Source organism: Macrosteles quadrilineatus, unplaced genomic scaffold, assembly GCF_028750875.1.
Source record: "Macrosteles quadrilineatus isolate MER2022 unplaced genomic scaffold, UCM_ALF_1.0 Scaffold_4__1_contigs__length_99947679, whole genome shotgun sequence".
Classification (NCBI taxonomy): Eukaryota; Metazoa; Arthropoda; class Insecta; order Hemiptera; family Cicadellidae; genus Macrosteles; species Macrosteles quadrilineatus.
The window spans coordinates 87,568,431-87,582,542 of record NW_026542597.1 but is presented as its reverse complement, the minus strand read 5'-3'; the positions used below and the strand labels follow the sequence as shown (position 1 = coordinate 87,582,542).

At 36.7% G+C, this 14,112-nt stretch overlaps 1 protein-coding gene across 2 annotated transcripts in view; it reads left to right on the top strand.

The window, feature by feature from the left end:
* Positions 1-14,112, top strand: part of LOC128993656 (NFX1-type zinc finger-containing protein 1-like) — a 45,514-nt gene that overhangs the window by 21,590 nt on the left and 9,812 nt on the right. For both annotated transcript variants that reach the window (XM_054417717.1, XM_054417718.1), the window contains exons 5-14: positions 273-416; positions 1,419-1,689; positions 2,732-2,808; positions 4,787-4,911; positions 9,229-9,357; positions 10,925-11,102; positions 11,960-12,061; positions 12,406-12,561; positions 12,935-13,223; positions 13,846-14,002. In XM_054417717.1, the coding sequence (XP_054273692.1) occupies positions 273-416; positions 1,419-1,689; positions 2,732-2,808; positions 4,787-4,911; positions 9,229-9,357; positions 10,925-11,102; positions 11,960-12,061; positions 12,406-12,561; positions 12,935-13,223; positions 13,846-14,002 (1,628 nt within the window). The remainder of the gene's footprint in view (positions 1-272; positions 417-1,418; positions 1,690-2,731; positions 2,809-4,786; positions 4,912-9,228; positions 9,358-10,924; positions 11,103-11,959; positions 12,062-12,405; positions 12,562-12,934; positions 13,224-13,845; positions 14,003-14,112) is intronic.

The following is a 14,112-nucleotide window of genomic DNA, read 5'->3' as shown; positions in this document are numbered from 1 at the left end:
TTAAAATATTCAAGGCAATATTTTCAAATCAGCTGGTATTATAAGATTTGACAACACCACGCCGTTCTCATTGGTTCATTCAACACCATATGGTAAATAGGCTCCTCCCTCAACTGCAAACTTATGTGGTCCCGACTTTAGTAATCAAAATTATATAAATTAATTGCTACAAACCCCAGTTAAGCATTTCGGTTGAGTTTTTCAGGTTTTCACTTAGTACTTTAGACATATCCAGCCATCCAGCCGACATAATACTCCTGTGTTTTTTATAGGTGGTTGAAATAACAAGCAAACGCAACAGGTTTGAAGCTGAAATCTTACTGAATCTTGCCAAATATCTTGTGCAACAGGGCTACAAACCTCAAGATATAACAATTCTGGCCACATACAAGGGTCAGATGTACCACATGAAAAGTGTAAGTCGACGATTTGTAAAATGTTTTTTTATACATCCTTAATATAAATTAGGGTAATTTTTGCCCTCTCACATGGTAAAAGCAATTGATCATCTAGATTCTTTGGATGTCAAGTCCTTGTCTATTTATGAAACAGTGAAGATTCTTGGTGTCAAATTTGACAGGCAACTAAATTTCCAAACTTGTCCATCTGTAAATCATTGTATAATGTGTAGTTTTGGAGTAACTTAAGCTGTAGTCCATTAGAACTAAATTCTCATGCTGTTCGCTCCTCCAATCTTAAAGAGTAGATTACAATATCAATACCAAATACTTAGTACATTTTAGACAGTACTAAGTCATCAGTTCAATTTGTATGCTCTCAGGTCATCAAGAATAATTGTTTCACAATTAATTATTTAACAATTTGATGATAAAATATATCATTTTTAAATTGTGTTTTATAGCCTGGCACTAATTTGTTAACTAATATATTTGCTTGTATAATGTAGATCCCCCTATTTGGACAACCTTAAGACAAATCTTTGAAAGACCGAACTGAAAAAGCAAAAAAATATGAATATAAATTATACAAAAATGAATAGATAACTTCAGCCACAAATTATGTGTGCAGTACTACAATACCCTACTGCCCTAAACAATAAGGTAAACCCAAAACAGTGATGGGCGAACTTGTTTATTAACATGGCTGTGGACGAAGCTAAGTTCCGAGTCCTTATTGACCATCCAATAATATGAAGTTCGAGTTTCAAATGAGAGAGAGAGAGTCCTAAGTAAAGTTTGAGAAGTCAGTTTACTTCATATTTGATCAGATTTTAGTAGTCTACTAGTTTGAAAAGATTTTGATTGTAAGTTTAAGTAATTAAATATTTGTCAGTGATATAAACATTTACTTCTTATTATGTTTTTTCACTTCCATCAGTTAATTTTTGAACTATTCACACAAACCAGACTCCCTGGAATCATTTCCAAAACTCTAGATTCTATGCAACCTTTTCATAGGAAATCAAGAACATGACCGGATTTCCTAAAGGGATACAGATCACAGTCGTGGACAACTTCCAAGGCGAGGAAAATAAAATCATCCTCCTCTCTATGGTGCGAAGCAACGCAGTCAACAAGATTGGGTTTTTGGAAATTGAGAATCGGATCTGTGTGGCTCTGTCTAGAGCTAGAGACGGTCTTTATATCGTGGGCAATATGAATTGTCTGGTGGCCAACTCAGACATTTGGGCCAGAATCAGAAACAGTCTGACCGTACAGCAAAGTTATGGTGAGTACGTCAGTAGTGAGGTCTAAAAAAATACTCGTGTTAAAACCGGAATGAAGGAGACTATTTAACCCCCATTTAACTCATTTTTGAAGGTTAATCAACGCTATTCAAAGCCTCTTTTGGTTTGGAATGATCACAAACGTTTTTTTATGTGATATTAATTACTGATCAATTGTCTCACAAATCTATCATATAAAAACATTTACAAAATTATTGTACACTCCCAAAAATCCACTCATGAAGAATCAGAATTAAAAAATCTACAATGCAAGTATCTTATACAGCAGCGACCAAGATGTATGTACAGGAGGACCCATCATCTCGTGGGCAGACTATAGTGTTGCCTTTGGTTACTTCACCGATCACCGAGTTACCGATTACAATTGATGAGTTGTTAAGTCATATTTTGTGTGTTTTAATTTTTTCTCATTACCAGGCCTATACACTGGATCTACAATATTATTTTCTAAATGCTAAATACACTGTGCGTAACAAGTCAAAAGTGTCTGCACTGCATTTTAAACGATTTATCATTACCTTTATTAAACTATACAAAAGTTAATGTTAGGTTAGGTTTGAACTCAGCCACTCATAATCACGAATAATTGGAAGAATACTTTAATTGTTTTCTGAACTTTATCTTCACAGCGGTTAACACGACAATGATTCACGCCAAGTAAAGCCCCCACACCCCACGCCACGCCACGACGGAAGGTTCCTGTTGTTTATCCAATTTTCAAATGATTTAACATTTTTGTTATGATTTCACTTCAGTTAACCTTTGGATTCGCAAAATTTAGTAGCCTATAGATATGAACTGATTATCGGGGTGCAGTTAAAAGGTTTTTTTGGTAAAGTGTAGGACTTAAATCTTCCATACCATTCACCTCTTCCTTTTTTCAGTTGACATTACAGTTTGCCCACAGCATTAAATATGTCTCAATTTTAATTTATGTTAAGTTTTTTGAGTGGTGTAAGTTATATTTTATTTTAAGTCAAGGTGTACAGGATTGTTGTTGAAAATACAACACCTTGTTTGTAGGACCAGCACTATTCTTGCGATGTCAGATTCATCAAGAGCAGAAGACAATGATACAATCAGCAAAAGACTTCAGTAAGGTATTGAAGTTTGATTTATTACCTGTACATTATGTAATAGTTCCCAAATTTATGGTTAGGGCTTATAACATTTGCCTTTCCAAAACTACGTTTGGCAATAACTGAAAATATAACATTGTTACCTCTAATTTAAATAGTTGACGTAATAAGTAGTAAAAAAAACTTTCATTTTAGAAACTTTAAACCAATGAGTTGGCGAAGCTATAATTAATGTTTACCAAATCCTGTTTATCTTGATTGAATGTTAAGAATTTTAATGTGCTGGATATTTTTCTCACAAGAAGTCTATTTCTGTAATTGAATTTTAAATGTGTCACTTAGACATGTGAGCACTCTAAATTAACAAGTAACTACGTTTAGTTTCATTTGGAATATTTAGGTTTGGAATTATGAACTTCGATTTAATATAACTTATTAGTTGGTCGGTTTGTAATCTCAGTTGTCGGTTTTACTGGTTTTTAGCGGAATCCTAAGATTAATGGGAAATATAGGTGACCCTGAATAACTTTTCCATAATCATTAACACATTCGATGCGGGGGGTCCACGGGTGGGGTAGCGTGCATTGCATTGTTTGCCGGATCAGTGTGGTTCAGCCATTGTCGGGGAACGTTGTAATCTTTACCAGCCTGTAGCTTATAATGCGAGCTTTATTCTGGTGTAGGTTGGTACAAAAATTGCCCGTAAAATCCCTTCTGGCAATGCTTTTGTCCCGTTTTCGGGGATTTTTTCAGTTCGAGCCGTATTACAAAGACTCTGGTTATTGATCCAGGCAGTGCTGCTACCTTTGAGTGTTTCAGTAAACTACGTCCACTTTCGGAGTAATGCAGAACAATCACCACTGCTCTTTTGTGATTCGTCTTACTGAGATATTTCAATACCAATAGCGATCGCTGATTCAGTTAGCGCGTCGGGGCTCCGCCCGGGCCTCGCCGCCATTGGCGAGCGCCTGTTTAAAGGTTTTCAGCAGCGAATGTGTTAAAGACGATGTTAATGTCTACAAGACCACTGGACCATGATGATGTCCAAGAATTTATGGGAAATGTAGATTTTGGTTTATTGGTTGCTTCGCAATATTTTCCCCACAGTCCAGTAACTCTTTAGCAATTGCGGGGAATAGAAACATAGTGTAATAGTGGGCGACGATGATGTCTTTGTGAGGTGAGAAATTAAGGCTTTCGCTGTGATTAAGGAGGACAATTGTAACGTTTCCATGACCATGAAAGATGATGTTGATGTCAACCAGACCGTGGGAGATTTTCAGGATTGTGATTGCGGAAGACAATGATGATTTTTACATGACAGTGGTAGGTATTCAGGATTTTGATGTGACCGTGAAAGATGATGATGTCTACAAAACCAAGGTAGATATTCATGATTCTACTGCGGTTATAGAAGTCAATGTGGATGTCTTTGCGATCATAAGAGAAGTTCGAAAATTTGCCGTGATCACAGTTAATATTTATGATGATATTGATAAATGTAATGTGTAGAAAATTTACGGATACCAAATCTCAATACTGATTATCTATTGGCAACTATGCACACGTTAAAACATCACATAGCCATAATGTTTGTTTTAGTAATTAATGCAACTATTGTTTCTGTATTGAATAAATAAAATTATTAATTTTGTTGATTCAAGGATTATCACATACATTTATCATTGGTTATTTATTAGTGTCACTAAAGTTTTACCTGCTATTTCTGCCACAACATAAACCTAATCTCAGCAGTAAACTTTAAATAAAGAAAATGATCATAAGTGTGGCTTATGCTAAAATTTAAGTGAGTGATATTTTTTACAACCAAGAGTTGGTAAAACAAAAGTCAGACCAATAAAAATTGCAATTGACACATAACTACTTATTAGTTAAGTAATGCATCATACGAATCAAGGTTTAAATTAAAAAGGTTTTTCAAAAAGATAGTTTGAATTCAGCACAATTGTCGATCACTGTGCAATGTTGTGATTTTTAGGTATCAGAGGGAGGGTGCAGCCTTCTATGTGGTCAGCCTCTGGCTTGTGGTCACTCATGCAAGTCCATGTGTCATGTGGAGCAAGACTACCACAAGAGATACAAGTGTAAGGAGGCGTGCAGCAAGTAAGTCATGGTCAACTATCTTTGTTACGGGTAACTCACCTTTTGTTTAGCAATATGCTTGCTAAAGATAACGATTTAAATCATAATGAATCATTAATTAATTCTAACAAAAAGGTCAACGTTAGATATTGACTTGGGTTTGAACCGGTTCCTTCCTTTCAAAATTGGCGTTTTAATGAAATAAAAATCAAATCAGTTAGAGCGAATCTATTTTGGGAACAGGCAACCAGCTCAAATTGTTGCTACAAAATATTGTATGCTGGACAATCTCATGTTCAAGATAACTAAAATCGTTACCTACTAAAGATTGTACGTTTAAACTTTGTCATCCCCTCTAAACTCAGTGAAATTTTGTCTGATCAACTGATACACACGCTGTTAAAGCATCGTCACTTATTGGGCCTTAGTGTTACATAACCTTAACATGTGCCTTTGTTAGTTGATGTTAGCTGCGTTACTTTTATACTTCATCTTACTTTCATCTAGGGATGGGCGAGTAGTGTTTTTTTGAGTCGAGTCGAGTAATTAGCCCTAATACTCGAGTATCGAGTCGAGTCGAGTCGAGTAGTTCACGAGAAAATCAACAATTTTATTTTACATATATTCCATCTTCATTTTTACGAACAAAGCATTTCTCAATTCACCAAAAATAGACCTGGTTAAAAACTTTTATACCATATAAAAAACACAATATGTATGTGTATCAAACTTATATTTTGGTGTTAAAAGTTTATTATTAATTGCAAAAAAATTCCAAAATGTGGAACTAAGTGTTTATTTTAAAATAGGCCTACTGTAAATGTTTGAATTTGACTAAAGCATGAGATCTAATAAAGTTTCCTCTAATTTATAAATAGGCTTATAAGTATTTATCTAAGTCATTTCTCAGTTTTTGTATTTATTTGAAATTCCATGAAATTGTCTTAGTTAACTCATTAGTTTATAATTTTTTTTTTTAATTACGTACCTAGCCTACATCTTGGTCTACAAATACTCATTGTAAGGTAAGTTTTTCCCCCAAGTGAGTAAAAACTAACTTCAATTCAATCAATTCAATTCAAAACTACTTTATTCGTTTCCTGTACATAATACCTATATAATGACATTTTCTCACTAATTATATATCTTCAAAATTTGTTTAACTATGAAAAAGTCACCAAGTCTAGCTGAAAACATAATCATAAACGAGGATATTTTTGAAATACAGAATAACTAATCAAACAAAATTTTTTAACACTTTTATTTCTCAACTTTTTTCCTTGAAAATGTCAACAGTTTTTCACTTATTTTTAATAAAGATTATCACTTATAATTGTTTTAAATAAGTCCAGATGTGTGAACTTGAAGAGCAGACAAGAGACATACGTCACTGCCACAAAAACTCTTCTCTACTGTGAATGAATGAACTGTTTATTGTGTGAAGCCCCGCCCACCGTCTAACGGGACATGGGGGAGGAAAAGAGAAAGTTTGGCAGAATTTGCGGTACTTATGGATTAAACGGAGGCCACATTTTGTCAGCGCGCTGCGGCGGTTAGTTAGGTTGGGTTATCATAATAGAAAGTATAACTCGTCTGGTATCGTTCGAATCATAACGAAGCGAGGAAAGTCCTACACACATAATATTTACGATAACCCAACCTAACATAACCGCCGCAGCGCGCTGACAAAATGTGGCCTCCGTTTAATCCATAAGTACCGAATTTGCCCTTGTTCTAAAGCCTGGTTCACATGCCCTCCATCACCCTCGGCCTCAGTCGCTTGCAGATTTCCATTACACAAGAGTGTTAATTATTTTGAAATACTGTAAATGTTTGAATTTGACTATGATGAGATCTAATAAAGTTTCCTCTAATTTATAAATAGGCTTAACTTTTTAAGTATTAATCTAAGTCATTTGTCAGTTTTTGTATTTCTTTTTAAAAGCAATTGCAGTTATACCTACATTAAAAAAATTACAAACATCTTTGCCTACAAATACATTTTGTAAGGAGAGTCTTTTCTCTAGTGAGTAAAAACGATCGTGGATCGTGGTCAAGGAATGAACTGTGCTAAAACAGCACATTGTCAATGTTTACAAAGTATTTTGACTGAAACCTGAACCCCTGGTATTTTTTAAAGACATTGCATAATAGCCTAAGTCGACGTCTGTGGAGAAAAGTATGTTTTACTTTTAGCCTACAAAAAAGATTATGTTTTGGGACTAAAATCTCCAAAAGACCAAAAGAGTGCTTTTAACAAACATTTCATAGTTTTATTTAGCAACAAAAGTGTTTGACTATGTTCCCGATTATACCAAGAACAAGGTTCGGCAGAGTGGATTCACTGTGAACCGGCCTGCCTGGCCCTTATGCACGACGTCACTATAACCTCCGTGTAGGGGTGTCAACAATGGATCGGAACAATTGAAGTTTTGAACCTGTCTGTAACCTAGTTGTTTATACTTAGGCCTAAATACTCATTATTTATAAACAAACACGTCCTACATATCGGATCTCGAATCACGATATTTATCGATACCCTTTCCACCCACAATAAAACATTAAACAATGTCAAAAGCAATCGTCATTTGCTCCATTGAAACACGAAAGTCGATTGGCTGACATGGTAGTACACTGACGCCTCCTGACCAATGAGAACTGTTGTTACATACTTTTGTCAACATTCACCAATCGTTTTAACATTACAAAATCGACACGGGCTAAGGCTTATAATATTTTTCAATAAATACTTTATGTTATAGTAGCACTTAAAACTTCACTAAACTCTTTAATCATAGTACAGATCAAAATATGGATCTACTTTTTGGCGCAATTAAAGCAAGCCTAACCATACGACGATGTTAAAGTTTAATGGTTGAATATAATTTTTCTAATGATGCGTATAATCAATGCAGGGATTATTAAACTGAAAATTTCAACGTGTTTAGGTTATTTATTTTGTACTAAAAATAAGAATAATACATCTAAATGTCTGACTTATTGATACAGACATTGTTTAGTATAATTAATTTCGTGTTGGCAGAACATTCGCGCGCCGGTTGTCTCTTGAGTTGAGTCTGACATCTTGAAATGTAGATTCGTAGATTGTGTTGTGCAATGCTGAAGCTAAACAATGTCACCGGCACCGTCGCTGTTTTGAACTAGATAGTTTCTAAGTTGGCTATGAAAATTATTAACCATGATGACAAAACTAATACTGTAGCTATACAGTAAATAAATGTTAAAATAAAATATTTATCCCTGTCGGATGTCGGTATCATCGAAATCGACTTTTGACAATCGAGTCTTGGTACCGATACCAATGTCCAAGTATCGGTGGTATCGATGGCGATAATGGAATCATCCCTTTTTACTAGTAGAGCTGTATCGTGACGTAATCGATGCATCGGGATTTTGATGCATGCTGGATCGAATCGGGATTCGATGCATCGCACTCGCACACCTACACCACTGCCCACCCAACCCACTGCCTATCACCCAGTGTCAGCTTAGCTGTCGGCGCTGTCGCTGTCAGTGAAATGGATGACGCAAGCGATGTCTAGGTTGCCGATTATTAGTAGGCCTAGTATGTCAATATTTAAAGGGGTTAATGGATTAAATAAAACTCAAACATTTTCCTTTCTTACTATTTATTTGTCAAATATCAATGAAAATAACGAAATCGTCTACTACTCGACTCGAGTCACGAGTATCTTTTAACTACTCGACTCGACTGTCGAGTATTGCCAACTACTCGAGTAATTACTCAACAGTCGAGTACTCGCCCACCCCTACTTTCATCACTTTAAATGCTGGAAAACAGTCTTCCTTTTAATACAAAATGTTGTTTATCTGCTATGACCTCCTCCAGTTTTTAATTTTGGTTAAGAAGAGAGGTTTACAACTTAAAAACAAATACCGAAACCCCGGTCTGACAGGCCCATGAGAATTTTTAGAAACACATGTTGGCAATACTGTTTACTTGGGAGATTCCATTCCCCCAATACCATCCTCCTTTTCCTTCCCTACCTTTTGATATATTGTTTGTTCATTTTGCATGGGTGCCGTGACCTTGACAGGTTGCCTGTTCATAACATGCTTGACTCAGAATCCCAGCGTTAGTGTATTTTAAAACGGGGTCACAAGCCCAGGGTTTTGGTTTGTGTGTTTCTAAGCGGGGTCCATTATTTTCAAATGGGGTCTCACAGACCGGGGGTTTCGGTTAATGTCAGCTTAGGTAGGGTTTTGGTATTGGTGTTAACATTAGTATTGAATATGTCTATCTAACATAGACATATTAGTCAAGATATTTTACCAACATTTTGCTTTGTTACCCAGAGTTCTGTGTGCGGAAGGTCACATGTGCCCCAAGAAATGTCATCAGCCATGTGGCGACTGCCAAATACCCATGAGGAGACAACTGCCTTGTGGGCATTCCGCTGACGTTCCTTGTCACAAGGACATAAGGTATGATTGGAGTGTGTATTTCCATTCAAATGTTTTATGAAGTAAACCCTCAAGATCCTGACCTAGTTAACTCCATTGTACGTTAATGGTGCATTACAGGTCTTAGAGGGATAGTTAGGCTACTAATTCTACTGGAAACATATTTGGTTGTTTTCATACTTAACGATTTTTACATACTGACTAAACAGTTTGGATGGTTGGATTGGTAAATGTTTAAAAGATGTAGTATTGCTGAAACTGTTATTCAGTGCAATTTGGTTATGACGTCATTTAACGGACCACAACATTTTTGACACTATATCAGAGTGACACTATAAAAGGGTCATAAAGCTTATTACTGTATTAAATAACGTAGGAGAAATAATACTCTATGTTTTTTTACTGTAACCACCTGCTAAGCTGTCTACATGCGAGATGGATTCGGGACAATGGCAGTGTTGGGTGGGGGACAGGTTGATGCATCGGGAAATGATCTTCGGTGTGGTGAGGGTGGGTGATGCCGCGGGGACAGTGCAGTGTAGGAGGGGGGCAGGTAGATGCGATGACGACTGCACAGGGAAGTGCTCAAGGCCGTATCCAGAAATATGCTGTTGCGTGACTACTGTATACGTCTGCAGTACACTTGCCAACATCGCCCATTACAGCCATTTACCCACGGTTACTTTGTTGCTTAGAGCGGGATTTTAGTGTTGGGTGGGGGACAGGTTGATGCAGCGGGAAATGATCTTCGGTGTGGTGAGGGTGGTTGATGCCGCGGGACGGGACAGTGGCAGTGTAGGAGAGGGGCAGGTAGATGCAATGACGACTGCACAGGGAAGTGCTCAAGGCCGTATCCAAAAATGTACGGTTGTGTGACTACTGTATACGTCTGCAGTACACTTGCCAACATCGCCCATTACAGCCATTTACCCACGGTTACTTTGTTGCTTAGAGCGGGATTTTGTTGACGTTATATACGAGGTTTTAAAATATTTTGACGATTAATCTGAGATTTTACTAATGCGTGCGCCTTAAGTTTGGTGGGATTTAGGCTTGAATGACGTTATATCCGTGTTGACGTTATGACCAAGGCCGTAATAACCAAGATGCACTGTTCACAAAATTAAGGTGGTTTAAGGGGAAGGTTTCCGCTTGAAGTAAGTATCAGCTGATCAGCTGTTGAATGTTGTTTCATTGTCAAGGTGAAGTGGAGGGGATGGGTAGGGTGGAGGGGGCTTCTTCTCAAACCACCTAAATTTTGTGGATGGAGTAGTACATGGCTTATGGATACTCTATACTGTTCAGTGAACTTTGAATAATCCCTATAACCTAAAAGGTCGCTGAACAGGCAAATTAAGTAAACAAATACTGTAAAAGATGATCTGCCCAATTCAATAACAAATTGCACATTAAAAGATTCTGTAAAAATAAAAAATTTTAGTTTTTAGGTTTAGTATTATTTAGCTTGCTTTATTGAAGTAACCATCAAATAGTAATTTTCACACTACATAATCCACAACTGCCATCCCACATTATTTGCACCTACATAATTTTGATCAAGCATCATTATAGTATTGTTATTTTTCAGAACTCACCAATGTGAACAGCCTGTTGAAGTGCGGGTTCCTTCCTGTCGTCACATCATAACTGTGCAATGTCACACCAGGCACTTCCCGGTTTGCTCCTTGCCTTGTACTCGGAGACTGGATTGTGGCCATAGTTGCGAAATGATGTGTCATGAGACCGAAGACCCTGACCATTTAGAAGTGAGTAGTTTTACATACCGGTTTAAAAAATCAGAAACTGCTTGTGCCTTGAGTTTTCCATGGAATTCCTATGCAAGTATTTTCGAAGATGTCTTTGTGATCATAAGAGAAGTTGAGATTTGATGCGATTGCTATTATGTGATCTGCACAAACGTGCAACCTCAAAAGTGTTTTTTTTTATAAGGCAGTGTTATAAGGTAAAACAATAGGCCCAAATCAAACAGCTTAACACTTCTTAAATTGTCTTGGAAAACTTTAAACACAGTAGGCTACATATTATTAAACAATGCTAAGATTTAATAAAAACAGAATAGGGTTGATCCCTATGGTTTTTAAAGTATATAATTATTTTTTATTTGACTTGAACAATCATGTCAATATTAGAATCATTGTAATGGCAAACACCTGGCAAAAGGCGTTACAAGCTCGCTGTGCTCAAGTGGAAATGTCACTGCTTTTGCTGACGTTCTGCAGACGACTCGTCCAGCTAAATGGTTAGCAGCCAACCTAATACTGTGTGTGATTTTCATTTTCTAGGTTACTGCAGATAATTTGTACGTTAAAATTTTAATACATTTAGTCACTATTTAAAGTATTAATCACAAATTACTTGCTATTTTTATTTTACTTTCAACAGAAACATTCCTAAAAATGTACGGTAATTATTGTTTCTCCAACTGGAAATAAAAATGTAAATATATTGGCCTAAATGACCTCTTATAACCTGACGGCCCAGATAACCAGGCTCGAATAGTGGAAAGAGTACTGTAGTCAATAGATACACGTACAAAGACACAGTAAACATAGCAGTACAATTAGGTATGACTTTCGCCATGATTTGTTCTGTTTTGTTGCAGTACGTCTGTAGAAAGCCTTGTGCTCGTCTCAACGCTGGCTGCACAAAGGATCATAAGTGCCCGTTATTATGCGTCGAACCATGCAACCCCTGCTCCGAAATGGTAAAAACTCAGTTCTTTAAAATGCCTACAATCTTACTGTCCAAATTCTGTCTCCTAATTTGGGATTTTCTGAGAATATTTTGTTCATCACATTTTTCCTACAGCGCTTTATTTGCTTTTAAATGTGTATTATACAACAAATGTGTTCTGTGAATAAACGGGATGAATTTTGTTTTCAAGTCTGAGTGGGGACCTCAGAGTTTTTATCCCCCACAAAAAAAAAAAAACAAAAAAAAACTGTTAAGTGCATTGGAGCACAAAAACCTTTAAAATTAGACATTACTATATAAAAAACTGATGATTAATATTAATCCTGTGATATTTGACGGCTTGTTGTTTTGCAGGTAATAAGAGAGCTTCCTTGCAAACACCTTCTGAAGCTGGCCTGTAGTGCTGACCTCAATTCTGTACTATGTCAGCAGAAGTGCGCGAAAACTCTACCCTGCTCACATCGCTGCACCAAGAAATGCTTCCAAAACTGTGGACCTTGTGACGTCCAAGTAAGTTGTTCAAACAGCGACTATTCTTACTAGGTAAGCTCGGTATTATTGTTTACTTGAGGTGTGACTAGTAATTGTTCGCATCAAATGGTAAATACTTCATAACATTACTGAATATTTACTGAATACATTACTCAATGTATGTTTTAAAAAAATATTAACGTTTCTCAAAACAGATCAACAACAATTAGGTAACAGTTTAAACAATAAGGGCGGAGAAACAACAGCTTAAAAAGTTTTTCTTACCACCCAGTATTTTGTAACCTTTATTTGTGTATTGATTTGTCTTTGGACTCTAATTTTTCTGGGTAAGTAAGCACATCACTCGATGTGGGTTGATAACACTTTATCAACTACATGTTGTTGTGTCTAGGTTGAGAAGACTGTAATCGGATGCAGACACATGGTAAAGGTGGAGTGTAGCACTCCTGCTACGAGACAGATCTGTACTGGACGGTGTCCGAACGAGATGAGGTGTGGTCACCAATGTGCCAAACGCTGCAAGGACGAGTGCTCTGTGACAGACTGTGAAGTACTTGTTCCTGTTAAGGAGAAGAAAACGGTGTTTGGGTTGTCAGTGTTCAGTAAGAAACTGTATCCGCTTTTGTGCGGCCACAGTGAAGCCCATGTGCCGTGCAACAAGAAACAACTTGTTGACCAAAGTGAGTATTTAGAAATACGAGTGGAGAACACCCAAGAACTGTACACTTCGGCTAGTTTTTCATGATGCGATGTTGAGCCGCTGCGAGTTTGAACACCAACACACTCAAAAGTCGTCAGTTAATCTCTGATTCAGACGATGTTGAATCTTAGTTTGATTTTGGACATTCAGATTGTCAAAGTCACATTTTCAGATGCTGACGCTCCGAGTGTTTGACGGTTTGATTTTCAACACTCCCATTCTCAAAGTCACATTTTCACTTTTCGAGTTTTCAGTAGTCTATTTCCCACTGACACAAGTCAATTTCGAATCTTCTAGGTTTTTTAACTCTCTTATGGTTGTAAGTCACTCTACCAGTCAAATTGCATCTCAGATTGTTATTTAAAAGTTTGTTTTTTGCTGCAGATAAAATAAGGAAGTAAGTTATATTTGTCATAGTTTTTTATTTTGTCCACGTTTTTGCATCCAAAACATTCTCGTAATACTAAAAATGGACTGTTGGTAGCTTAACTTAATTATGTTATTTTGATTACGAAACAGGTAACATCAAAAATTGGGATAAATAATTGTCTCGTTTTATCAATCTATATTCAAATGTGATACTCATTATAACATATTTACAGTGAGTCCAGAGGAGTTGATGAAATACTGCCAGAATCCGTGCGGTCAAGTTTTGAACTGCAAGCATCGTTGTAGCGGAACTTGCAGCGAGTGTATGCAGGGCCGTATACATAAAGTGTGCACCGAGACTTGCGGCAATGTCCTCGTTTGCGGTCACAGGTAGACAGAATTTTTAACAAGTACATTTGTTGTGGAACTTGAATGTAGCCTTTTGGCCTGTAGTCTTTTTGAAGAATGTTAGGAAAATGACGAGAAAGAACCTATGACAA